Raw genomic sequence first — 25,314 nt, forward strand, 5'->3', positions numbered from 1 at the left:
ACGGAACTCTCTTAAATACGAATTGTCCTGATTACAGTGACTGCCAGATTACTGGAAGACCGAGCAGCCATGTCTGCCAACACCACACCCCAGACGCAGTCGCATCAATATGAGCACAACGGCGAAGTCGACGTGCCCATGGAAGACGCAGATCCTTATAACCGAACCAAATATCCTCCGCGACCGACTCACCAACACCGCCTGTCCACCCAATATATTCCTGAGATCTCGACAGCTGCTCAGCGCTACTCCCCGATGAATGCTCAATCAACTGGCCCTGGGTACGTTGCAAGTCCCAAATTGCCGAATCCTTCCTCCTTCTCCTACCTCAACCAGCCCCAGACGACGCGACAATCCCCCCCTCGCCAAGGGAGCTACAATGCAGAGCGCTACACCGAACCTCCTACCCCAACCAGATACCCGTCCGATTATGGTTCCGCTCTCCAGAGCTCCACGCTGAGCCCCGAATCATATTATCCCACCTCTGCAAACAACACGCGACCTGCTCCTCTGTCCAGGCAGCAATCCCAGCATCAGGGACCAGGACCCGCGCCGAAGTTCAGAAAAGTCAAAACCATGCAAGATCTCAACCCTAAGGTGAACGCGCAACCACCTTACCGCCGGGCAAATCCAGAGGGTGGGTTCATTAGCCCATTGCAAGCACTTACCACCTATCTCCCAGCCACGTACAGAATATGTAATCCTAGCTTCAAATACGAGTCATCCCGAAATCCGAGGCGGGTTTTGACAAAACCGAGCAAGGGAACAAAGAATGATGGCTACGATAACGACGATAGCGACTACATTCTCTACGTCAACGATATTCTGGGGAGTGAAGAGGCGGGCCACAAGAACAGGTACTTGATTCTAGATGTCCTAGGTCAGGGCACCTTTGGTCAGGTGGTGAAGTGTCAAAATTTGAGGACCCAAGAGGTGGTTGCGGTCAAGGTCATCAAAAACCGCACAGCCTACTTCAATCAGAGCATGATGGAAGTTTCTGTCCTCGATCTGCTAAATCAGAAGCTCGATAAAAACGACGACCATCATCTTCTGCGGCTGAAAGACACGTTCATCCATCGGCAACATCTGTGTCTCGTTTTCGAACTTCTCAGCGTCAATTTATATGAACTTATCAAACAGAATCAATTCCGAGGTCTCAGCACGACACTGGTTCGTGTCTTTGCACAGCAGCTGCTCAACGGGTTGACCTTGTTGAACAAGGCTCGGCTGATCCATTGTGATCTAAAACCGGAGAATATACTCTTGAAGAACCTGGAAAGCCCTATCATCAAAATTATCGACTTCGGTTCTGCTTGCGACGAAAGACAAACAGTCTACACTTATATACAATCTCGATTCTACAGATCCCCTGAAGTTTTACTGGGGCTTCCTTATTCGTCTGCCATTGACATGTGGTCTCTTGGATGCATCGTTGTGGAGTTATTCCTAGGTTTGCCGCTCTTTCCTGGCTCGTCTGAATACAACCAAGTCTCTCGGATTGTCGAAATGCTGGGTATGCCGCCGACGTGGATGTTGGAGATGGGGAAGCAATCAGGAGAGTTCTTCGAAAAGACGACCGACGAGTTTGGTCGTCGTACATATCGACTGAAAAGTATGGAGCAATACTCTCGTGAGCACAACGTCAAAGAGCAGCCCAGCAAAAAGTACTTTCAAGCAACTACACTTCCCGAAATCATCCGGAGCTACTCTATGCCCCGCAAGAACATGAAGCAAGCAGAGGTGGAAAGAGGTAAGACTACACAAAGGTTCTGCACGGAGGAAGATGCTGACACAAGTAGAAATGAACAATCGCATTGCCTTCACCGACTTTGTTCGCGGCCTGCTCACCATCAACCCCTTAGAACGCTGGTCGCCTCAGCAAGCAAAACTCCATCCTTTCATCACCCAGCAAAAGTTTACCCAGCCATTTGTTCCTCCAATGAATTTGAAGTCACCATCGAGCAAGACACCGGCGCCTGGCGTGCAACAACAGCAACAAGCTGAAGCACTTAGCAAGCAACGTGCCGCTCAGGCCGCTCAAGCTCAGGCACAAGCGGCACAAGTTGCGCATGCACAGGCACAAACAGCTGCTCAGAACGCCTATGCGATGCAGATGACTCCTTACCCACAATCCCAAGCGCCACCAATGTACAACAACATGTATCCGGCTCATCCACAAGGCGCCCCACCACCTTATCCAACACACTCGTCAAACTATCCTGCACAAATGGGCATGATGCAGCAAACTCCGCAGATGAATCCAAGTCACTACAATCATCAGCAAAGTCTTTACGCGCAGGCTACGCAAAGGGCTGGCCGTCAGCGTGCTTCGACCATGGATCAACAGCAAGCTGGTATCCCTCCGGCCATTCAACGTGTTGCCAGCCATCTTGATCCGAACCAACCTATTAGACTTCAACCCAGTCCAGCGTACTATCCTCCTCCGGCGGACGGGTATGTGGATTCGCCATCGTCTGCAAGAAGACGTGGCAGTCGAAACCAGAGGAATCGCGATTTTATCAGGACACTTGAAGACGGCGCAATGGGTGACAGTTTTATGAACAAGGCTCAATGGCACTGAGCTGCGCAAAATGAGGACATTCTCGGTCAGTTGGATTCGGCTTGATGCCGAAACTCAACAACCTGCAGTCCCCTCTGCGGGGTGGAAGAGAACGCCATCGGTGAACATGCTAGAACGCTGTGGCGCATGCAGACAGAAAACAGCCATTCGCAACGAAATGCCAGCGCCAACACTAAGCTCTCTGGTTATGAAAGTGAGGTTGAGAGAGGCCTTGGGCGAAGACCTGAATCTTTCCGGGGGCAGAATACTGCATCGTACTCCGATGGATCTGATGAAGCAGGAACGTCAGGCTGTGATGGAGGAGCAATGCCTCTAGGTACATACAATTTCAGGGTCATCAACTCGTCGGAATGCTCCTCGGGCTTGCAACGATGAATGAGAAATGACATGGGGGGATGAAGTGAATACAATGTTGACACGGGAGGTTCGTGGTGCAGTGGTTGAATGGAGGACGCCAAAGGTTCATCATAGGACAAGACAATCAAGGAGGGAATGTTGGGGTTGTATATTGTCATCTACCCAGTCACGCAATGGTGGTATTCAACGCAGATTGACACAGTCTGGAACATTGGCAGGCCTTTTGCGAGACAGCAGGACGCTCACACTGAGCCAAAGGGACTGACTGGACAGGACGAAGCGTCCCAGCAGGCGTACCAGCGAAGATCCATTAGACGATATGATCTGTATATCCCTCGTAGGATTTTCTCACCTGTTGTCCTTTTCGTTGCAATGACCAGAAAGATTTGGTCTGCAAGTATACAGAAAATATGGATTTCCAGTGAGTCATAAGACTTTTTGAAGGCGTTTGAGGACTGGCGACATTGTGACAGTCATTGTGGTGACAGTGTGTGACTATCACGACAACCTGAGGATAGAGTGTGACGCGTTTGACGTCAGACAGAGTGAAGCACTAGTCAAAGTACGCGATGCTAGTGCTAAATTGTCACGCTGACATTCAGTCATTTAAACCTGCTTGGCGGGCTTGGCACTCAACTAGAATTTTGAGAATCTTTGCCTCAAACTGCGGATTCACATAGTCGAGCCCGATCTGTTCGACAACCACACCACATCAGCCTCAGTTGCTGCGTCGACATAACCATCTTCGCTGACATTTGAAGCCACATCTGATCAAAATGTCGTCGCGGTTCTTTCACGGGGGCGACTCCGATAGTGAGAGCAGTTCTTCGGAAGAGGAAGAACTCTACAGTGATCGCGAGGAGGAAGAGGAAGAAGAATCCGAAGAAGAGGAGGAAGAAGAGGAGTCAGACGAAGATTCCAGTGAGGATGAAGGTCGTGGTATGGGTGCGAGCCGCTTCTTGAAGCCTTCAGGAGATGCTGGCGACGAATCAGATGAGAGCGAAGATGAGGATCGTGAGAGAGTGGTTAAGAGTGCGAAGGACAAGAGATTCGAAGAGCTAGAGAGCACGATCAAAGCAATCGAAAATGCCGAGAAGATCAATGACTGGGCTGTCGTTTCATCAGGTTCGTATTTGTCCGTGTGTCGCTTTTTACAACTGTTCTGACCTGTGCCCTGAAGAATTCGACAAAATGAACCGACAAGTCGTCAAGGTCACTCAACAAGGCGCCACCCCGAAACTCTACATCAAGATGATCGCCGACTTGGAGGACTTGATCAACGAGACGAATGACAAGCAGAAGTCCGGTGCGAAGAAGATGAACCCCATCAACGCAAAAGGTTTCAATGCCATGAAACAAAAGATCCGGAAGAACAACAAAGAGTACGCAACTGAGATTGAGAAATATAGAGCAAACAAGGAGGAGTTTATGGAATCAGACGAGGAAGAGCCCTTGGAAGTCGAACAGAGAACCCGCAAGAACAAGGTTCAAAGACTCGATGCCATCGAAGCTGCCATAGACGAAGAAGGGTTTGCAACAGTTGGTAGGGGTGGCAAGGCTCTCGTCTACACACCGGAGAGTATTCTGAAACATCTTCGCACCATCATCGAGTCGAGAGGAAAGAAGAACACGGACCGGACCGAGCAAATTCGCATCATGGAGCGATTGTTGGATGTCGCTAGCACACCATATCAGCGCATACGGGTGCTCCTGACTCTGATTTCCACGAGGTTCGATGTCACCACATCCTCAGTCCAAGCCTACATGTCACAAGAGTCATGGCGAGCCGCAGAACGCGAATTCTCCACTTTGCTGCAGACCCTGGAAGATGAACCACAGTACATGGTGACTGAGGTAGCCGAAGAATGGGAAGATGACGAGAAACAACCCAATCCTGCAGCAGGGGAGATTTTCAAGATCCCCGGCAGTATCGTATCCCTTTTGGAGCGATTGGACGACGAATTAACACGCTCTCTCCAACAGACCGACCCTCACACGGCCGAATACATCGAGAGGTTGAGCGACGAGCAGCTTCTGTACACCGACATTGTACGTACCCTCATTTACATCGAAACCATCAACAAGAAACTGGAGAAGTCCGAGAACAAGCAAGACAATATCAATCGCACCACCATTCGACGGCTAGAGCACATCTACTTTAAACCCACTCAGGTGGTCAAGATCCTAGAGGAAAAGACCTGGGCGGCCATTCCATCTGCCTTAAACTCGGAGCTCACGCCACGAGGCCAATTCACCGAAGTGGCCACGCTTGTGAGGACGCTCTGTAACCATCTCTTCGAGCACAGCGAGGGTATTATTCGTGCGCGTGCCATGCTCTGCGAGATCTACTTCCTGGCCCTACAGGATGACTACTATCGCGCCCGTGATCTTGCCCTCATGAGTCACTTGACCGAGAACATCTCGTCGTTCGACGTCTCAACGCAGATCCTCTTCAACCGTACTCTGGTGCAGATTGGTCTTTGCGCTTTCCGTGCAGGTCTATGCTACGAAGCGCAAGGCGTGCTACAGGAGATCTGCGGTTCTGGACGGCAAAAGGAACTCCTCGCTCAGGGCGTCATTATGCAACGATATTTGACCGTTACACCTGAGCAAGAACGTCTGGAGCGGCAACGTCAACTTCCCTTCCACATGCATATCAACCTGGAGTTGCTCGAATGTGTGTACCTGACCTGCAGCATGCTTTTGGAAATCCCGTTGCTGGCCCAAACCGGCTCATCACCGGACGTCCGCAAGCGCGTCATCTCCAAGACTTTCCGCCGCATGCTCGAGTACACGGAGCGACAAGTATTCCAGGGCCCGCCAGAAAACACGCGGGACCATGTCATGCAAGCAGCCAAGGCTCTTGCTCAGGGCGACTGGAAGAAGTGTCAGGACCTGATCAGCAAAATTGGCATTTGGGATCTCCTTGGCCTCGAAAACAAGGAAAAGGTCAAGAAGATGCTGGCAGAACAGATCCAGGAAGAAGGTCTCCGGACGTATTTGTTCACTTACGCTCCGTACTATGACACTCTGTCCATCACGACTCTGTCAGGCATGTTCGAACTTGACCCGAAGAAGATTGCGGCCGTGGTGTCCAAGATGATTTCCCACGAAGAGCTTGCCGCTGCTCTTGATCAAGTCAACGATGCCATTGTCTTCCGAAAGGGCGTGGAGCTTTCACGCCTGCAGAGTCAAGTCATCACGCTCAGCGAAAAGGCGATGGGCATCTTGGAGTCGAACGAGAAGGTGCTAGAAACGAGAACCGCGGGCATGGTCAACGCGTTCTCTGCTCAAGGACAGAGGGGAGCTGGTAGGGGTGGCAGAACCGGAGGTAGGACTGGGTTGCCTGGTCTACCGAGACAGGGACAGCAAGGAGCAAGGAGACCTGGTGGCCAGCAATTCAGTGGAGGGGCGCTGGGAGGAGCGATTAAGGCTTGAGGTTGAAGCTTTGTACCGAGTACTCGAGAGAGCCATGACTGCATAAAGAAGCTGGGTTCATCATGATCATGGACATGGAGACGTGGTCATAAAGGACGACCTTCATGAGTGCGACGAGCTTGTCGTAATTCCTTCTGGGGAGGGCCAACACAAATGATAGACTGCTGATGATGAAAAAGGTCACGCATGGGCTGGAGGTTGAAGTGCATACACCCTTAACGACGCTGCTAGCTAGGAACAGGCCTCTGCATGTGTACATCGGATCGGATTTTGACGAGTAAAGATGCATCGTCATTGTCATTGACACGAATTCGCATCCTTTGTATCCCATCCATGTAAATCATCTATCCCAGGTATCCCATGTCTTGAAAACGAGAGGATGCATACCTATCTACCTACCTACCTAGCTAGATCGATAGATGGATCCCGAAAGATCCAACATATTCAACAGAGAGCGGTTTCTTCTACTTCCCACCCCTTCAAGCCCCTACCCTACCTACACATGTATGTACCCTGTCAACGGATTCCCCGTCGGTGCCTCGCATGTGCTCGCCTCACGCGTGAAATATCCTCGTACTCACTGGTAACACCGGGGCCACTTACCGAGTCCATGGCGAGTTACTACATAGGTTGAATAGGTTCCAAGCACAAAAGTACCCTTAGCAAGCATTGCACAAGTTTACATAGCATATCGCCCTCTCTCTAGCTGCACAGCTAGCTAGGTAAAAACAATGCAGGTGTTTGGCCTTTGCATACTCGTACTGTGTACTCTACTCTGCACCAAAGTGCTTGTACTCGCACTGATAGAATCTGGAATACGGGATGTGAAAGAAAATGTCTGTCTCGAAATACTCTACTCGGTATTAGTGAGTGTTGGGTAGTGAGTAGTGTCACAAAGTTGTACTGTCAAAAAAAAAAAGGCTTTTAGAAATCTAGAAATCTAATTATCTACGGGTACATTACAGACATTTTAGCTTCGATTCGAATATACACGGCTCGCTCGCGGCCATTTCCTCTCGTTCTCTATTACGTAGCTTTTGGTTTCTCCCCCGTCATCGCCTGCTGTTTCAGGCGGGGATCTTCTCTGACGATGAGGAGTTCGCCCCTCCAAATCTTGAGCAATGTAAAAGCAGCATTGATGAAGAACACCAAAATGAGGAAGATGAGCTGGATGACGGTAACGACCTTGAAAAACGCCGAGTCGAGGTTGGTGCCGAGCAGCAGGGTCGCGGTTGTAAGTGTACCCGTGGGGAAGATGATGGCGTTCCAGGTCGGTGCCCAGATGAGGTCTCTGTTCGCGATGCGGTGGGCCATGGCGACGAGGGCGAAGCCTAGCCACACTGCGCCGAGGCCGGTCATTAGCAGTGCTAGGAAGATGCAGGTCGCTTGCATCGACGCGGCCGCTGACTCGGTCAGGAAGAACCCGCGGTGGTACCCGCCAAACAGTCCGTGGGTGCTGGCCGCCGAGCCCAGCAGTTGCAGGGCCGCGGCCGACTGGCCCATGGGTCCCACAAGGATGAATAGGGTGGCGGTCATTGGGGGGGCGGGCCACCCTTTGGCCAGCAGCTGTTGGAAGAGGTAGGTGTACAGGATCATGCCGAGGAAGATCCCTACCCCGACAGCGCACAGGGACATGATGATGATGGGGACGGCGAGTCCTGCAGAGACATTGTGGGCGAAGCAAGCGAAGACGCCCCCAACGGCTGCTAACGTAGCCACTCCGACGGCGGGGATGATGATGAGAGTCGGAAGATGGCGGTCGAAGATAGTGTGCTGCTGGATCAGGTTGGAGAAGACGAACAGCAACATGCCAAAGCTCCACGTCGCCGCGATCCACCACATGACAGAGGCCACGACGGTGAAGGGGTGGCCTCCCCAGGGTGCCTCGCTCACGGTGAGGGTGACAAACGACACCAGTGTCATGAAGGCAATCGACCAACACGGGAACAGACACAGTTCTAACGTGTTGTCGATGAGCTCCTTGTACGCTCGTTGTCGGTACATGACAAAGTGTAGAATGTAAATGACCGAAAAGATCAGGTAAAGAATCAGGTCGATCATGAATGCAATCGTCGAGAGCACACGAAGTCCCCGAAACTGATATGGCAGCTGGTGGAGGAGAGTTGCGATGACGCCGGCGTTCATGCACCAGGTGAACCTACCGTGGATTTTGTTAGCATCTCTCCATTGCACCATGGGATGAGGAGGGAGTCTATGATTGTGGTTATGGTTATGGTCATGGCTATATGCCAAAGAAACCACATGCATAGGACATACCATATGGGACTAAAGTCTTGGACCAAAGCCCGGAAAGCGCTTCGAGTCAAAGGCCCGTTGTAGATCACGTCGGGATTCTGTTCCTCCTCGTCGTCGTAGGTGCCCGTGCACTGAGGCTGGGGGCCATCATCTCTGCTGCTCTTTGACTCCATGTCTTCGTGTACCGTACACCATGTATCACACAGCTGGTTGTTCTCTTTCTTTCTCTCTGGATACGGCCCAGCAACAAGATCATCACAATGTCACACCCATCAGCTTTTTTTATTCGAGAACTCTCTCTGGCTCCGAGTCGGACTGGAGACCCGTTCCAGGCAATCCGCCTTGCCGGGTACAACGCCGGCCGGGGACTCGCCGCCTCCGCAGAATCTGGTAAGAGGGAGCAAACATATTGTCATGGAGATGATGGATCCTTTGATGATTGGAGATCTTTTCCCCTCCAGCACCTCCAGCTGTCCATCAAGGGACATATTGAGTAGATGACATGGGTGGGCATTGGGTTTAGCTGAGGTTAGTGAGGCTCACAAGTGGCGATGTCGCCAATGGGGGATGATGGCGCAAGGGATGAAAATAGCCAAGTTGCCCGATTTGTGCGTAGGACGTTGGGGGGAGTTTAACTGTGGTGACACGGGTGGCAGCCTCTCCAATTAAATGGGGAAATATTGCCAGAAACATGCCAGTACGAGTTGCTTATTAGGTGCGCGGGTGGTCAGCTAGGAAGGTACTTGGGGAGGTCCTTAGGTGGGTGTTTAGGTACTGGAGGTGCCTAGGGACTCTTTGGGGGTGCGATTAGGGGTTTGGTGGGAGAGGGGAAGACTGGTGGCCATAACTCACTTCTCACTTTCTCACTTACCTGCATGGTAACATTATTGTCAACTGTCATCGTCACTGATCACGCCCCAAACAACATCGAGGATATGGATTGTTATTACGACTCCTATTACTATCACTCCCATTGCTTCTCCTCATCCACAGCTATCCACAGCTTGCGTCTTTCCTCTCCTGTTGCCAAGTTGACCGCCTCCACCATGTTCTGACCCTGACCGTTTCACATTTCTTCACCCTGCCACGCTTGCCACGCCCTGATACTTCTCCTGCTTCTCCTCCCTCTCATGATCCGCGAGCCAAGGCCTCACTAGCCAGTCCGTTGCCGTCTCCAGACTCACCGCTGTCCTCCTGTCCTACTGTGTCTGCGGTCTCGAATAGGGTGGGCACTTGGCAACAGTCGATCGCTGAACAAGACTTTTATCGCTCCAACATGAGACTTGTCACGAGCCTCTTGTTGATACGGGGCTCGATCGATTCGTATGCACACATAGATATTCCACATGGGGAACCATGGTGCCTCACAATCTGCATCATCCCCTCTGGGCATCCCCTACCTCTGGGTCCTTTGGGTTCCTACAGCCAAGTCGGTAAGCTACAAACAAACCAGGGGGATTTCATAGACGACTTGACATCTCTTGGTTTCCTTTTCTCGTTTCTTTCTTTCTCTTCTCATGCCGCTGGTCGAGTACAATTCCTTGGTTCCCGCTTGGGTCTTAGGTCGAAGTTGAGGCTGGTTCCTCTGACAAAACAATTCCTTTCGTCGTCTCCCGTTTCTTCACATCCCGTGCTGGTCTGGTGATATTCGACTTGGTCATTTAACAATCGAAAAGTCGGTGGAAGGACGACTGTGATTAAAGATGCCTGCAACCACCCTCAAGAGACGCTTTGACAGATCCAAGATTGCTCCATTGAAGGCTGAACGAAGCGAAGGCTTACAAGGCTTGGACAACCTAAAACTTGTCGAGAGGCAAAGTAAGTGGGCATCCAGTCCTCATCGCTATGACTTCTTTTTAGGTCGACGCTCACGAGTTGGTCAGATCTCCCTGGGGACAATCCTCCCCCTCCTCCTCCTGAAGACCCATTGTCTAGTGATGAGGACGATTCAGAGGACGATGGCGCTAGCGAAACCTCAGGCGAAGAGGATGATGTCGAGCCGCTCAACCCGTTTGACCCACGCACATCTACAACATCCCAGGATCAGGCATCAATAACTGGACCATCAAGCACGTCAAGCACATCCAGCGTCCCGCGCGTCGCCCATGTGACTACGTCCAGATCCGCCTCATCATCTCCATCCACCTCGACAGAAATAGCTCCGATCACCTCTCAAGGACTTCTTTCATCTACTTCGGACCTTGTCGGCTCCTTTACCACAATCCCGACTTCCACTGTGCCTCTACCGGATACCAGCTCTGGACTGCCCTCAACAACATCAGTCAACCCGGCCGCTGCCTCCGAGACTGTGCGCGCTCAAGACCACCCTGTTGCGAAAGTAGCAATCATCCTCCCATCGCTGTTGGCAGGTGTAGTCGCGATCGCGGCCATCTACCTTCTCATGCGCTACTGCACTCCGCTCAAGGCGAGATGGGCAGTCTTTCGAGCACGCAAAGGTCGGAGATTACCTGGAGAGGAAGAGGATGGAAGGCTTTCGGGAGTGGCACCGCAAATGTCGGAGGCGTATGCTACGCGGACAGAAGCCGCACGGCCCTCGTCTCTGCACATCGATCCAACAGCAGCCACGCCGGCACCGTTACTCGCTCGGTCTCTCAGTCGAACACAAACTATGCATGACAAGACAGCACAGCCGCCTGCGTACACCGCCAGCGGTCTCGGACCTCATGCGTCCCAACTTCACGTGGAGGATCACGCTGGGCTCCGCAATCCAATTGCTCGGTTGAGCCATCCGAATGGTCTCGCAAACAATCCCCCGACTCCTGTTGCACGCAAACATCCGCCTCTGCCGAGCCAGGTGCACATCCCTGTAAACCCCGTGCCCAACTTGCCGTCTCCCATCAGCGTCGACGGCAGGGTCAGCATGGGATTCCCTCTACCACCAACGATACCGTCAACGCCGCACTTCCCCGCCCCGTCGCCACTCGAATCGACCTTTAGCTCTCCGCGCCGACCTCGCAAGTCCGTCACTCCGTCCGAGAGCATATCTAATGTCCCCGACTCGCCCTTTCCCTTCTCACCCGCACTCATGCCTCCGATGCCCGTCTGGAATTCTCGCTGGAGCCATAATTCGTCGAGCGTCAACGGGCGGCCTCCCCCGAGTGACGAGGGCTCTGCACAACCGCAAGACAGCTCTGGCCCCGGCCCGGCCGTGGAATCGGTGTCGCCGGTGTCTCGTTCTCCATCTCTGAAAAGTACACGTTCTTCTGCGGTGTCACCCTCTTAGACCGACCTTTATTGGCACAGGGCGGGATCTATAGCCAAGTGTATCTATATTGACCACACAGGCACACAGGCCTGGTATTTGTTAAGAAGTAACAACGATGCAATATGACGCCACTGATTCCGAAAGGATAAATTACTACGGAAAGGGCCGGAAAGGGATGGAAACGACTTGGAAGGACCAAAAAAAGGGATATTCGAATGAACCACGGGATGGTTGGGGACCTGGAAAAAAGCCTTTGGGTGAGTAGGTCGGAGGTATTTGTCATGTAACATTACGTCTATCGAGGCACTCCCTCGCATGTATAGAGTGTGTAGATGATCTGACCGGGTCGGGAACCTTGGAATGAATGTGAAGGAACAAAAAGACTCTATCAGAACTATTTGGGATAAAATGGAAGAAATTGATTTCCTGTACCTAGGTACCTAGGTATCAACGACCAACGGAAAGAAACGTGAAAGTGACCTTGACACGGACGAGAAAACCACAAAGTTCCCACAGTCCCGAACAAGCGAGATCGGAGTTGATATTGAACACACGAGGCTCCTGGAGATATATCGTGATTGGTCAGCCTCCCCTCACCTAAATTTGGTTCCCCCATTATGGACCTTCATAGCAATATTATGTAAATGGTAAATGGGTTTTCGTCTACCAAGGATGTTTACTGGAACTGCAAGGCTTCGGATAAGGGGTTTCTATCTGTCTGTCTGTCTATCCGAGTGTATATCGTACCTACTGTATATGTATGTGTATGTGCCTAGATAGATCTCGGGTCCTGCAGGAAGGGAACGGTCCGTCTGTTCCCCAGAACTTGGCAACTGCTTCTTCTTCCAGCGCGAGTTCGCAAAGTGAAACCCATCCTCATCATGTCCCGTTACTTGTTTAACAGTGAGTGTCTTAGTTACTATGTGTAGGTCGTCAAAAAGTAAGCCAGACAAGCCATCCAGCCCGCCAAAAAAAAAAGTCATTTATTCTGTACGTGAAAAAACCGTGTATTTGCGCCTCATTTCTTGGTCCAGCGATCGTGCTCGATTCATACGCATTCATTCACAAGACACCTTCAGATGGAGAAAGCACTCTCGCACTCCGAGTGCGTTGCCAAAATCTGATACAAATCACATCATTTGCCACCCAGGCAATCCTAAAGCCTTGAATCCCCCCTGGCACATGGCTGTCAAGCCCGCACTCGGATCACCGCTTTTTAACCTCACACGCCCATCCTTCGATTCCTTCGCCTTTCGACCCAACAGGCACATCGACATTGATGTTTTCCATGCCCTTGACACCTTTCAAGAATTCCGAATTGGACATTCCACCCGCGTTCGCACGGGCTTCGGGGGGTAATTCGAGCATGGGTGTCAAAAAATCGCTGATCCGCTTGGCCTCCTCAACAGAGAAATGATATTTCTCCCGGAGCACATCGGGTAGGGCCCAATGCCGTAGTCGATGGATGTTGCGCAGCTCGCCTTTACGGTTGAAGATCTCTTGTGACCATTTACCCGACAGGCACAACGATTTCGGAAATGGGCCGAGCAGTTCGATAATCTGCGCAATGTGATCGTCGTCTTTGCCATATTTCGTGCCAGATTGCGGGTCGAAGAGGTAATCGCCTGTGATGAGTTCAAACACCTGGACATTGTTAGTGTGCAAAATGGAAACGACACTGATTGTAGCGTACCATGCATGCCATGCTCCACACATCGGTGCTGGCGCCCCATTTGGCACCTAGGATCACCTCCGGCGACCGATATTGGCGAGTCTGAATGTCGTTTGTGAAATGGTGACCGACCCAGCAGGCATTTCCCAGATCTGCAATCTTGACCGAGATAATCTCGCCCAGAGGCTCATTCTCGTTCTTAGCCGCCTTCAAGACCTTGTCGACATCTGATGACTTCTTGTTGTCGAGAGACACTCCCGCCAGATCCTTTTCTAGTGGGTCCGTCGTCCCTTCTCTCCCCTTGTCACCAATAGACTGCTCCTCGCTTGTCTTATTCTCCTTCTCCTTCGCCTTCAGCTTCAGTTGTTCTATCATGGAGAGGCCATCCGTCGATTTGTTTGAGACCGAATCATTAATCACTTGGTTCAGACTACTCGGTGGGTGGGGGTGGTGGCTCCCAAGTTTATCCAGATTCGTGAAACTGGCGTTCAGTGGACTGGGGAGAGGCTGGCTTCCAGTGATAAGCGTTCGTCTTCGTCTCCGTCCATTTCTGTTGTCGTCTTTTGTCGATTCTTTCTCGTCTTTGACAAAGGCCTTGACAATTTGTTCCACGTCGCCAATCTCAATCAAGACATTTTCCGGCTTCAAATCGGTGTGAATGATGCCGCACTCGCGATGTAGGTAGTCCAGCCCCAAGAGGACTTGTTTGGTGATCTGTTTGACCAACGGCATCGGAATACCTCGATGGTTCCATCTCTTGATCAGGCCCAGCAGATTTTCTCCCAATACCTCAAAGACCATACAAACGTGAACGCCGTTGGGTCCTTTGTGTTCGAAAGAATCGAGAAGGCTGACAACATATTTTCGACCAGGATGGTTGGGGTTCGCTTGGACGACCTTGTTTAATAGTTTTATTTCGTCGATGGCAGTTTCTGTGTAGTGCGCGGCCGACCGAACTACCTTGAGTGCGACGTGTTTGCCCGTGGTTGTGTCTCTTGACAGCCAGACAGTGGAGAAGTGACCCCATCCCAACTTCCGCACTACCACATATTTGCCATTATTGTATGTTTCGCCAACGTGGACGGGATGGTATCCGCCCTTGCAATAATCCTCCGAGTCTTCCTCGTCCGCAGTGGTCTCGGCGGGGTCGTCTTCGGAGGTGGAAGAGGACGGGGATCTGTCAATATGTGAGTTATTTACAGGGACCTTCGCGTGAGGCAGAGGCGAATCCATGGCGCTGAGGAAGGACGGATCAGTTTGAGGGCAGATTTAGTCGAAACAAGGACGAGACATTGCATCTGCGATCAATCACGATATCATGTGCAAAGAAATGACAAAAGCGCGCGTGTGTGGACGAGGAATTGCAGGTGACATGATGAGGAGTGACTGGACCAAGTGACTTACTCTGGGTCTCCCGGAGTGGGGCTATCGTGAAGACTGGACGCATTCGCGTTCTCGCTTGTGATGATGGGCTTCAGATTGTCGCCTTTCCGTCGTTTCTTCTGCCCATTTCCGTTTGCTGCCAGGGCGGCGGTTGTCGCGACTTTCTTAGCCTGGCTGATGGCGGCTTTCTTGAGGTCGGTGCCATTCATCATGGCAAAGACGGCAGCGTTTGCGGCCAACAGGTTATTGGAATATTGAGAGCCTGGTCCCTTTGCAGGGCCAGCTTCCGATAATGGAGGAATTGTGGAAGATATTTCGAGGTTGCAGTCGAGATTAGAAGGGGATGGGCTTCTTTGGGGCGCAGTTGGGCCACAAGGGTTAAGCCCGAGCCGGCCTGGTGTGTGATCGTGACAGGATCTGCGAGCGTCCGCGGATTGACGCTGCGGCAGAGGCAGATGTTACGGCGGCGTGCAGTGACCGGACGTTTGTTCCCAGATGGCGGTGGATCTCAGGCTATTCAGTGCCCGGGGTCGAGTGTTCGCTTCGGGGGGTCGGACCACGCCCTGTCATGTAAGAAGAGAGTGCTGACGGCGCTGGCGCAATGATGTTATGTCTAAATCTGCGTGTGTGTTTTGTCTTCCCTTAGACTTGTCACGTTTTCCTGCAGACTCAAAAGTGCGCGGCTGCGGCTGCGGCGGTCTCACTCTTGGGATCGAGTCGAGCAGAGGCACCGATGAGACGAAATGTGCGCTGGGAACTGCGTGCTGCGGGTTGGCGGATTTGATTCGCGGATTCGACAACAGGGCACCCAACCACGCGCTGGGCGGCTATTCGATAAAGGACATTGAAAACGAAGACGGGGGCGACAATTTAGGGTCGAGGAACATGGATGGGCGACTGATTGCTGCCCACCTTTCAAAGGTTGTCGAAACTTTGAGGCGGGAGTCGAAGGAAATTCAGGAATGACTGTATTTTGGAGGACAAGAACCGTTGGATTTTGATCGAATTGAGTCGGAGGGCAAGGGACAGACTAAGAGCTGGGCAGATACTGCTGTATGATCCGGAGACGGCGGCGATGGTGATATCGATTCGAGCTTTCGTGGGACCTGCCAATGACGATTGATCCCGTCACTTGTAGAGCAGGAGACTTGTGTGATAATCACTGGTGAGCAACAGCAATGGTGGGGTCTCTTCGGGAGGTTTGTTTTGGGTGGGTTTGTTGCGTTTGATATCGATCGAGGGCGATGGAGGAGGAAACAATAGAGGCTCAAGGTGAGTACAGTGCTGTATTGCTCAAACGAAGCTTTTGTAGAATTCAATGCGATTCATGCCATGACTAAGTAGCAGGATTCGAGTGGATGTTCCCCTTCCAGTCTTTCCGAGCTCAGACATGATTAATGTACTGGCTATTTGTTTTCAATCATTGAGCTGCGTTCACTGGGCAAGCCACCTGCGCCATATTGGGAAAATTCAACACCTACACTCTCTCCGAATTTCCACAACTCTGCCGCTGGGTCACGACAACACTAAGAGATGCGGTGAAGGGAGCCTCCAGGTCCTCACTTGATGTCCTTCAAACTAGGCTTGAGGAGGTTATGAAATCTGAAAACGCACAACATGGACGCAAGAGTTACCGCGCGAGATCACAACCTCTCTCAATGAGACTACCCTAGTCAAACAAGACCCAGCTCGTGCACTTCTTCTTTCAAGAGCTTCCCGCCTTGCAGGGCAGCTATTTACATGATGAACCTCTTCTCGCCGCCAGAATCTCCCTACGCACCTCCCTCTCTGCTCTACCAGCTCATATACCACCCTCTGACCACCTGCTTTACCTTCTTCCACCACATCTTTCTCTACCTTCGCGGTCCCCCGTACATCACGCCAAAGAACAAAATCCCCATCCGCGTCGTTTGCCTCTCCGACACCCACAGCCAAATCCCTCGCACAGCCATCCCCAAGGGCGACCTCCTAATCCACTCCGGTGACCTTACAAATAACGGCTCGCTCTCCTCCATCCAGCAAACTATAGACTGGTTAAAAACACTGCAAAAACCCTGGCACGGCTCCTCTGATGGATTTCGTCACATCGTAGTGGTGGCGGGAAACCACGATAGCTATTTTGACGAGCGCAGCCGTGGTATACAAGACAAGAGCCGTTCCTACCGGCAACTAGACTGGGGTAAGATTCACTACCTGCAGCACTCATCGGTCACATTACGTTTTCCTGGTGCTCGCTCATTGAACGTCTACGGCGCTCCGCAGATACCTCAATGTGGAGGTAAGGAATTTGCATTTCAATACAGCAGAGGTCAAGATGCTTGGAGCGGCACCATCCCCGAAGATGTGGATGTCCTGGTCACGCATAACCCGCCCAAATGGCACCTTGATTTACCAACCAGTGGAGGCTTGGGTGACGAGTTCGAGTTGAAGGAAGTCTGGCGCGTCAAACCAACGCTACATGCATTTGGACATATCCATTCTGGTCACGGCGTTGATCCCGTCTGGTGGGACGAAAGCCAGCGGGCATTTGAAGAGTTTCTGGCCGCAGCATATAACAAGCCTGCAGACACACCTGCGAGTCACCGCATGCCCTTTGCCGAGCTGCTGGATTTACCGTTATGGGTAAAAGGTTTCAAATGCACTGCTGCAGATGTGAGAGGACTCCTGTGGACAAGGCTGTGGGGCGGCGCCCGCCAGGGAGGATATATGGTCAACGGAGCCCTGGCATATCAGACGAGTACCCGACTATTGAATAAACCCAGAGTTGTAGATCTATAGATTCACAGTGCGAAGAGCCTTGCCTTGGATGTTATGCACAAGCTGAACGAAGAAACGGTCGATGATATTACGATTCCCACGCCCGTCTCAATCCATGGGCACCGAACCAGAGGAACCAAAAGAATCCATACACCAGATTCATGTTCAGGCACAGCTTCATGGCGTCCCAGAGTTTTGCTAGACACAGAACAGCGAAAAGCACAAAGCATAAAGCGAGGTACATGTGCGGATACAGGACCCGTGTTTAATCATTAATCGTATATTTTCCCCTTCTCTGTGGCTTTATGAAAACAAGTTTCCAAGGAATTTCACTCTCCCAAGTAAGTACTAGTTAATATCCAGCTCCCGAGAAATTTTTTGAGCCATCTTGTCATTGACACTTTGTCCGCATTTCCCATTCCCATTTCCAACATCCCGAGGTGATAGTGTAGGAAAAGAAGAAGTAAGGGCATATCCAAATTACACAGTCCAACCCCCTTTTCCACACTCTCACTCTCGCATAAAAGTAGCAAAGGGATGCCTTGACCATGTTCGTGTTGTTCCAACACCATACAGTTCGCAAGCTCTGCCTCAGATGAGTTGGCATGGTCTAGCCTTGGTGGAGTTCTTTTCGTTACAAGCCCCGTCCGTGCGTCGTGAGACTCTGTGGTCTCTTGTTACGTTTCAATCTTCGTCGCCGTCTTTATATCCCCTCCCGGAAGGCGCTTTTTCTCGTGCTGATCGGACTCGAGTTTCCGTCTCCGCTGCCTTGAGAGTCCAAGCTTTGGTTCCCCTTCGTATGTCCCTTTGCGGCTGCTGCATCCGATTCCGGCCTGGGGCTCACGCTCCTCAGCCGCGGCGTCGCTTCGTGTTGATCGCCAAAGGGGTTGTCTCTGGAAGAACTGCCTGGGCGACCTCGTCCACTCACATCAAGGTCGGAATACCCTGCGCTTCCTCTGGCGCCCAAGTAGTCTCCGCCCGAACCTCCGCGGGAGCCGCTGCCATAGGGTTCATTCTGCAGTCCCGGGGTTGGGGCCAAACCCAGTTCCTGTTCTTCATATCCAGAATAACCAACTCCGGGTCCGTAGGGCTCTTCGTTTCCTACTCTGGTGTCCCATGCATCATCTTCCATCCCTCTGCCTCCCCTACCTCTGGGCCCTCCAGACACCAGTCCATCGGCGCCACTTCCGGCTTCTTCATAGGCCCCTCTGGCCGTGCGTCTTCTGGTCAACTTGGAAAATTGGTCCCTGGCCCATTCCAGCGGTCCCGCGTGCCGAGGGGCAGGGTAGTTTGATGAGGCCTGAGGCTTGAGGAACGGGATGTAAGTTTTCCATGATTTGAGGGAGGGGGCGGGGAGCCCTTGTTTGCGGGCGCTGTATTGTGTGTAGGCCACCCATCCGACGACCGCGAAGATGAGAAGGAGGAAGAGGAGGAAGAAGAAGAGGCCTAGAAAGAGAAGAGTTTCGGTTAGTGCGGATTCCGGCGCGACACCTGAAGAAGACCTGACATACCCCAACCACGCATGTTTGCGACAGCAGAGGGCTATTGTTCCAACTTCTGGGATCCTTCCGTTGTTCGAGAGCAAGGGTCACACTCGCAGACACCCAGATTGTGCCTCTGTTCGATACAAGAAACCGATTTCACCGGCGTTTGATGAAGGCGCTGACTTGTCGTCTCACTCACAGGTTCAGCTGAAGTGGTTAGGCGGGCATTGCTGCTGTTTGCTCCAGCCACCGTATTCCGACTGGACAGTTGAGAGGATGGATTGCAAGGAGGAAGATATTTGTTCTTCGGAGCAGTGCAATTGATGACTGACTGTGGCCTGGTTGGTTATTTGAGCTTCGGCTGACGAGGGAAACCTGCTTGACTGCTGGCTGCCGATGCGAGGCACAGCCCAACGTCAATTAGAACCTCAGCAGGCGGATACTCGGCTTGCGGGAGCCCAAATAGGTAAAGCGCATAGTGAGCATATCTTCACATGGCACTCACGTGTCATCCGAACTCCGTTTCTCAAAAGGCTATCGCAATGTTACCAACACACTCTATTGCTCCGAACTCTAGGAAGATATTATGTTTCATTCAATCTCGAAGTCGCTTCGAATTCTCTAGCACACGAGTTCTACAACCCTCCTTGCATCCATGCCTGTAGCGGGGATCTTTGTGACTTCGACCCAACCGCCTTTGGTGACTGCGACAATCTTCCCGTCGATACAAATCATCCTCCACTGTTCGTCTTCTTCATCAAATTCTATCCTTAATCCTTCGATATCTTCATACGTAGCCTTTGAATCCGTGACGTGTTGCCCGGATTGGTACGCTAGATGCATTATGCGCATGATCTCCGACGCTGGCTCAGCACCGATAGCGAGCAGCCGAAGACTCCCGTCAAGAGGTTTCGTGGCGGGCGAGATTCGAAAATGCTCCTCCAGGTTGGAGACCATCGTAGCCAGGATGTAGGAGTGCTGCAGTCCAGGCAGGTCTCTCCACTCGCCGTCTGCTTTCCGCCATTTGACCTTACCTCTGTACAGGTGAGCTTCTTTCAGTAGCTGTTCTGCTGCCATTCCGAATCTTGCTAGACCGTGCTTGCGATACTCCGTCGTATCGCTCATTGCCACAAGACTGGCATGTAGCCCCCAACTACAGACCACAGCGCCATACATGATCGGCCCATCCTCGCCACCAAGACCCAAATCTTCCCGATCCTGGCCTTCATTGGTGACCAGCTGTGAGCCGGGACTGAAGCACACCTGAAAAGACGGGAGAGATTTTGGTCTTCCTTCCATCATAGTCTTGATAGGGTCTTGAGCAACACCAGAACTCCACGCCAAGGCATTTGCAGTGCCCATGGGTATCAGGACAATGACAGGCTTGAGGAATATTGAAGGGGCTCTAATGTCGTCATTGCGCCGGTTTAGAAGACTTGTAAAAGTGTTGACAATATCAACAATGCCGCCATCTCCTGACAGCAAGATGATGGTTTGCTTGACACCTTGTCGCGCATTCGCGATGAAAAGTTTCTCGGTCAATTCGATGATAGTCCTGGTTGACTTAGTTTCATGCGTAAAGTAAACAGCACCGAAGCTGTCGAGTAACGGCTTGATGGATTCTTCATAGTATTCTTTTGCTTTGTGACGACCTGACAGAATGGAGATGACCACATGAATTTCACGATCGGAGAGCAGATGCGCCGGTAGGGCTTGTTGCGACGGCAAAGACATCTTGTGCAGCCTCGGACTCTATCATGAAGCTAATCGGATCGACGATGCCAGGTTTCTCTGCCAACCTCTGGTGATCAGTACATTCTTCCCGAGGCTGTTGGCCAATCGACGACTGATGGAGTAACACAGATTAGTGGCGTCGGGATGACTGTTCAGATGCAGGCTCACAGAGATAGATCCCTAGAAGCCGCCACGTTCGAAGAGCCGGGACTCAGCAGATGACTCGACACAGGAGCATACGAGTAAGAGGATGCTATGGGTAGGTAAGCGGCATAACAATGTTTGGGGTCCAGGCACATACGAAGTGGTTGAGCTAGGGAGAAACCCGAAGGATTGACCCTCGGAAGCAGGGGTTGATGGACAGGGAAACCCCAGCACTTCAGATCAGATCAGCGCCGTAATTTGGAATATGGTAGACACCTGACTGAATTGAGTCCTGCTGGTCTTTGAGAAGAGGTTGGAATAGCATGTTAGCCCAAGAAGAGAACATGTACCAAGGTACCTCGATACATTGTTCTCGTACGAAAAACTCTCGGCCCACCTGCTGTTTCCTGAACGATTCAGTCGCTAGAGCGCCCAAGCGAGGAAAGATACCTAATCTTCTAACATGGCGCCATTAATCAAGGCCATTGCTCAATCCAAGATAACATGACCTCAATCTTCAACATTGTAGGTTGCTACTCAGCTACGAGGCATACCCCCTCGGTGCCTACGGCGGCTCCCCTGGGTGATATGCTAAGATTTGCTGGCACCTATTGCGCCAGTTAAGCTGAGCTGGTGGAGGGGGAAGAAGTGTCCATTACACTTTTCTAGATTTGTTGCTGTTCTTGATAGGCGTGAATTCAAGCAGATCAAATGCTGGACTATGATTCGATTCTCATTATGGGCTCCAACGTCCGACAAGCCTCTATCTCGTCGTGTCCGAGCGCAACGTCTCTGCCGCAGATGCTCAAAGATCAACCTGGAGAACCTCTTCCAAGCCGGATCGCGCTGTCAAGAGGAATTTGAGGGGGTCAATGTCAAGTTTCTGGGCGCCTTGCCGACGGAAGAAGGGCGTGTTCGTTGCGCCATGTGCAAATTATTCATCGGAGCCCGGCTGTATCAGGAACAAGCCGCAGACAAGAACTACGATGTCCAAGCATACAGCAGTGCGCTTCGACGACCGACACTGGAACTATGGGAAAACGCGTCGCAGACACATAGTTGTATCCTTGCTGTACAACATGGAGAGGGGAGACGGAATTCGTATGCACCCAGAAATCTATACGACACCTCTGAGCGTCTGAATGATATCGCAGTGGTAGCCGCAGCAGAATCACCAATCCCGGAGCCGACCGAATCAAAGCCACTCGTCATGTATGGTTGTGAGGTGGTTCCCAACAGCGTACAATACGATCGACTTCGTCAATGGCTATTCGAGTGTGAGCAGCAACACGGATTCAGATGTCGGACGCCTCATAGGGATCAGCAATTTCCCGTTAGGGTCATTGATTGTGTATCAAGAACTGTGGTTCTTAGGCCTCGAGATTCCCATTATTTTGCCTTGAGCTACGTCTGGGGGCCACCCGATCCCTTGGCTACGCCTTGGACCTTGAAAGGCCATCACGACTCCATTGAACTACCGACTTGTCTACATCCGGCTATCGACGATGGAATCAAGGTCGTTCTGGCACTTGGAGGGTGCTACATATGGGTCGACCAATTTTGCATCAACCAAGCTGACGAAGAGGAGAGGGGTCAAGAGATATCCCGCATGGATCGAATCTATGCCGGCGCAGAGGCCACTATAATCGCAGCAGGGTCCCAGACAGGAAGGGCTGGTCTTGTGGGCGTGGGCTCCATCTCGAGATTACATCAACCCCATGTCTTCTCCCGGTGTAAATTGTTCGTCTCAACTCTACCTCCTCTACGATCGGCCCTTGCACAGTCAAATTGGATTACTCGTGGCTGGACATTCCAGGAAGCTTGTCTATCGAGACGTTGTCTATTCTTTACGGACCTTCAAGTATACTACACCTGCATGAGTGGTTCCGAGTGCGAGTCTATAGTCACGAATTTTCCAAAAGAAAAAGAACATTCTGGTATGGGATCATCAACAACGTACGCAGCCCTAGATCACCTGGATGCAATTCAACCAGCACCCCTCTTGGACAGTCGGATGGGTGGTCCCCCTCGCTGGGCCTTTAGAGACGCTCTAAGCCAATATTCCCGACGTACATTGTCGTACGACTCTGACGCATTAGATGCATTTCGTGGGATATTGCAGCGATCGAGCCAGCCTAGTTACTGGGGCATACCGTTCCTTTTCCAAGATGCCCAGGACCATGCCGACCCCAGGTTGACCCTAGCGGAAGATCCCAACTACAGATTTGCTTGTGGTCTTTCCTGGGAGCCGTTTGTGAGCTCCCCCGGATCATTTCGTCAACAATCGCTAATAAGGAGGACTGGTAGTGCCTCGGGTATGGAATTCCCTAGCTGGTCCTGGGTTGGCTGGGTCGGCCATGTCAGCTATTTCTCGCCTCACGATGCGGGTGCACTACGAGGATATGGCTATCTCCCAGAATGGGACATCGCTCCAAAAGAGGACTTTGGCCTACGGATATGGGTCAAAAGCAATACGGATGGGACTTTGACAGCAATTGATGATCTATTGCGATCATTCCAGTCACAGTCCCAGACTCAACAGTCAGAGGAAGAGGACGACGGTCCGCCCGACGTCATGGTTATCCCAGAAATATCACCAGTGCTGAAGATCGATTCGATATTGATCTCTACCCGGATTGAGTGGCGGAATGACGAAGGCGGTTATTTCATATCCGGCTCGAGAACCTGGGTGTCCAACGTTGTGTTTTGCGAGTACCCTCCCAGAAACAGTGATCTGCATGATAGAATCATATCCGAGGAATGGGTTGGTGTCGTTTTGATCATGAAGATGGCTGCTGGGATGGAGGAGGAGGACGATGATGATTATGATGATGATGATGAAGAAGAAGAAGAAAAAGAGGAGGAGGAGGAGGAGGAGGAGGAGGAGGAAGAAGAAAAAAATGAGGAGAGGGAAGAGCAGGAGGAGCATTTCATCGGGAAGGAGGGGAAGTCCGTCAAAGAGGAAGAGAGCAGGGAAGAAGAAAAGAGTGAAAGGGGGCCCTTCAACTGGGTTGATAGAGAGCCGTCTATATTTGTCTTGTTGCTCGACAAAAGAGACGGGAAGAACGAACGCTTCGGATCAGTTTGGGTGTCGTGGGAGACATTTTCGTCTATGGAAAAGTGGCGAGAGTCAATTGAACTATTCTAGTATTCGAGTAGGAAAATCAGTCTGGCAGTGTAGCAACGAGCCAAGTAGCTAATCTCAGTACCCTTATCAGCACGTGATGACCTACTGAAGAAGGTACAACGAGCGGCTCTTGCAATTCCCCCTTCTGCCCCGAAGCGCTCCACGTGGTCCTCAACGCCCTTAGTCGCCATCCCCTGACAACATTCCTCCCTGCTTGATCCACATTCCAAGTTGGGCATTATATAATTACCGAAAACATCAGATTAGCCTGGGATCTCACATCGGTTTGTTCCGTCCCTGCCAACATTTGCCGATCTATAGCCTACAGATTTACTACTGTGTGCTCTCTCAAGAAGGTAAGTCGGTGAGATTGCTGTCGCGGTTATTAGGGATTGGGTAAGTGATCAATAGGTGCACAAACTTGTGCTTTCCGCCCTGCGAGAGGACCAAAGCCGCATTAATACCGCAGGAATATTTCTTCTGATATCAGGAGAACGGGGCAGGATCCTATTGTGGTGCCATTGACGAGGAGTTATTACTGCGATAACTGAGCATTTGTACGAGTGACCAGGCTCCTCCTTGTCCAACAACGCTAGGTACATTCGACTTCACCCACACCGAGAGAAGGCCAACACTTGACCGATACAGTCAGACCAATCGGCTTCGGATGCGCGAGCAACAGCAGACAATAGAATCAATCATAAGGGTGACCTACTAGACCCCGCAAATGATGTCGCCCCCACAGCCAGCGGCCGCGGTTTGCCTGAGGGATACGAAGACATCTTGGCGACGCAATGCGGCCGTTACTTCGAGTACCCACCAATAATGTCGTCCGAGGGTACAAGATACTTCATGCCAGAAAGGGTGGCCTGCTCGCATTTGCCCGAGACGAGCTATTACGAGACAAGGTTTGGCCTGATACTCGCGACACAGGATCCCCTGTGAAGAATGCTTCGCCGCTTTACCTTGTGCACAGTTGCAGTGAGTGGCAGCGGAACTCATCTTCCGTATCTGGTTGCATGTCTTCTCCTTGCAAAGCTGTTGTGCTACGAGACGGTTCAGCTGACTGGGGAGGAGAATCGGAAACATCCGAGACTGACAGGGGTTAAGGAAATCTAGACCAAGGACAACATCCCAAGCCTTTCCCCTCCTGGT

General features: G+C 51.6%; 9 protein-coding genes across 9 annotated transcripts; 5 read left to right on the plus strand and 4 right to left on the minus strand.

Moving 5' to 3' along the window:
* Nucleotides 1-69: 69 nt before the first annotated feature.
* On the plus strand, nucleotides 70-2,581 carry AYO21_08145 (hypothetical protein; the record flags this gene model as incomplete). Its single annotated transcript, XM_022658093.1, has 2 exons — nucleotides 70-1,750; nucleotides 1,800-2,581. 2 exons carry the CDS (start codon nucleotides 70-72, stop codon nucleotides 2,579-2,581), a joined length of 2,463 nt encoding a protein of 820 aa, XP_022509613.1.
* A 1,133-nt stretch (nucleotides 2,582-3,714) lies between these two features.
* AYO21_08146 (eukaryotic translation initiation factor 3 subunit C) lies at nucleotides 3,715-6,376 on the plus strand (the record flags this gene model as incomplete). Its single annotated transcript, XM_022658094.1, has 2 exons — nucleotides 3,715-4,063; nucleotides 4,119-6,376. 2 exons carry the CDS (start codon nucleotides 3,715-3,717, stop codon nucleotides 6,374-6,376), a joined length of 2,607 nt encoding a protein of 868 aa, XP_022509614.1.
* Nucleotides 6,377-7,402: 1,026 nt separating this feature from the next.
* On the minus strand, nucleotides 7,403-8,805 carry AYO21_08147 (hypothetical protein; the record flags this gene model as incomplete). Its single annotated transcript, XM_022658095.1, has 2 exons — nucleotides 7,403-8,534; nucleotides 8,654-8,805. 2 exons carry the CDS (start codon nucleotides 8,803-8,805, stop codon nucleotides 7,403-7,405), a joined length of 1,284 nt encoding a protein of 427 aa, XP_022509615.1.
* Nucleotides 8,806-10,335: 1,530 nt separating this feature from the next.
* AYO21_08148 (hypothetical protein) lies at nucleotides 10,336-11,876 on the plus strand (the record flags this gene model as incomplete). The annotated part of the gene is made up of 2 exons (XM_022658096.1): nucleotides 10,336-10,450; nucleotides 10,516-11,876. The coding sequence occupies 2 exons, from the start codon at nucleotides 10,336-10,338 to the stop codon at nucleotides 11,874-11,876; spliced, it is 1,476 nt and encodes a 491-aa protein (XP_022509616.1).
* A 1,188-nt stretch (nucleotides 11,877-13,064) lies between these two features.
* AYO21_08149 (hypothetical protein) lies at nucleotides 13,065-15,122 on the minus strand (the record flags this gene model as incomplete). Its single annotated transcript, XM_022658097.1, has 3 exons — nucleotides 13,065-13,502; nucleotides 13,552-14,707; nucleotides 14,935-15,122. The coding sequence occupies 3 exons, from the start codon at nucleotides 15,120-15,122 to the stop codon at nucleotides 13,065-13,067; spliced, it is 1,782 nt and encodes a 593-aa protein (XP_022509617.1).
* Nucleotides 15,123-16,656: 1,534 nt separating this feature from the next.
* AYO21_08150 (hypothetical protein) lies at nucleotides 16,657-17,691 on the plus strand (the record flags this gene model as incomplete). The annotated part of the gene is made up of 1 exon (XM_022658098.1): nucleotides 16,657-17,691. One exon carries the CDS (start codon nucleotides 16,657-16,659, stop codon nucleotides 17,689-17,691), a length of 1,035 nt encoding a protein of 344 aa, XP_022509618.1.
* A 682-nt stretch (nucleotides 17,692-18,373) lies between these two features.
* AYO21_08151 (hypothetical protein) lies at nucleotides 18,374-19,194 on the minus strand (the record flags this gene model as incomplete). Its single annotated transcript, XM_022658099.1, has 2 exons — nucleotides 18,374-19,116; nucleotides 19,182-19,194. 2 exons carry the CDS (start codon nucleotides 19,192-19,194, stop codon nucleotides 18,374-18,376), a joined length of 756 nt encoding a protein of 251 aa, XP_022509619.1.
* Nucleotides 19,195-19,775: 581 nt separating this feature from the next.
* Nucleotides 19,776-20,888, minus strand: AYO21_08152 (hypothetical protein; the record flags this gene model as incomplete). The annotated part of the gene is made up of 1 exon (XM_022658100.1): nucleotides 19,776-20,888. One exon carries the CDS (start codon nucleotides 20,886-20,888, stop codon nucleotides 19,776-19,778), a length of 1,113 nt encoding a protein of 370 aa, XP_022509620.1.
* An 865-nt stretch (nucleotides 20,889-21,753) lies between these two features.
* AYO21_08153 (hypothetical protein) lies at nucleotides 21,754-24,180 on the plus strand (the record flags this gene model as incomplete). Its single annotated transcript, XM_022658101.1, has 1 exon — nucleotides 21,754-24,180. One exon carries the CDS (start codon nucleotides 21,754-21,756, stop codon nucleotides 24,178-24,180), a length of 2,427 nt encoding a protein of 808 aa, XP_022509621.1.
* Nucleotides 24,181-25,314: the final 1,134 nt, after the last annotated feature.

This window comes from Fonsecaea monophora (assembly GCF_001642475.1).
Source record: "Fonsecaea monophora strain CBS 269.37 chromosome Unknown Scaff68, whole genome shotgun sequence".
Lineage (NCBI taxonomy): Eukaryota > Fungi > Ascomycota > Eurotiomycetes > Chaetothyriales > Herpotrichiellaceae > Fonsecaea > Fonsecaea monophora.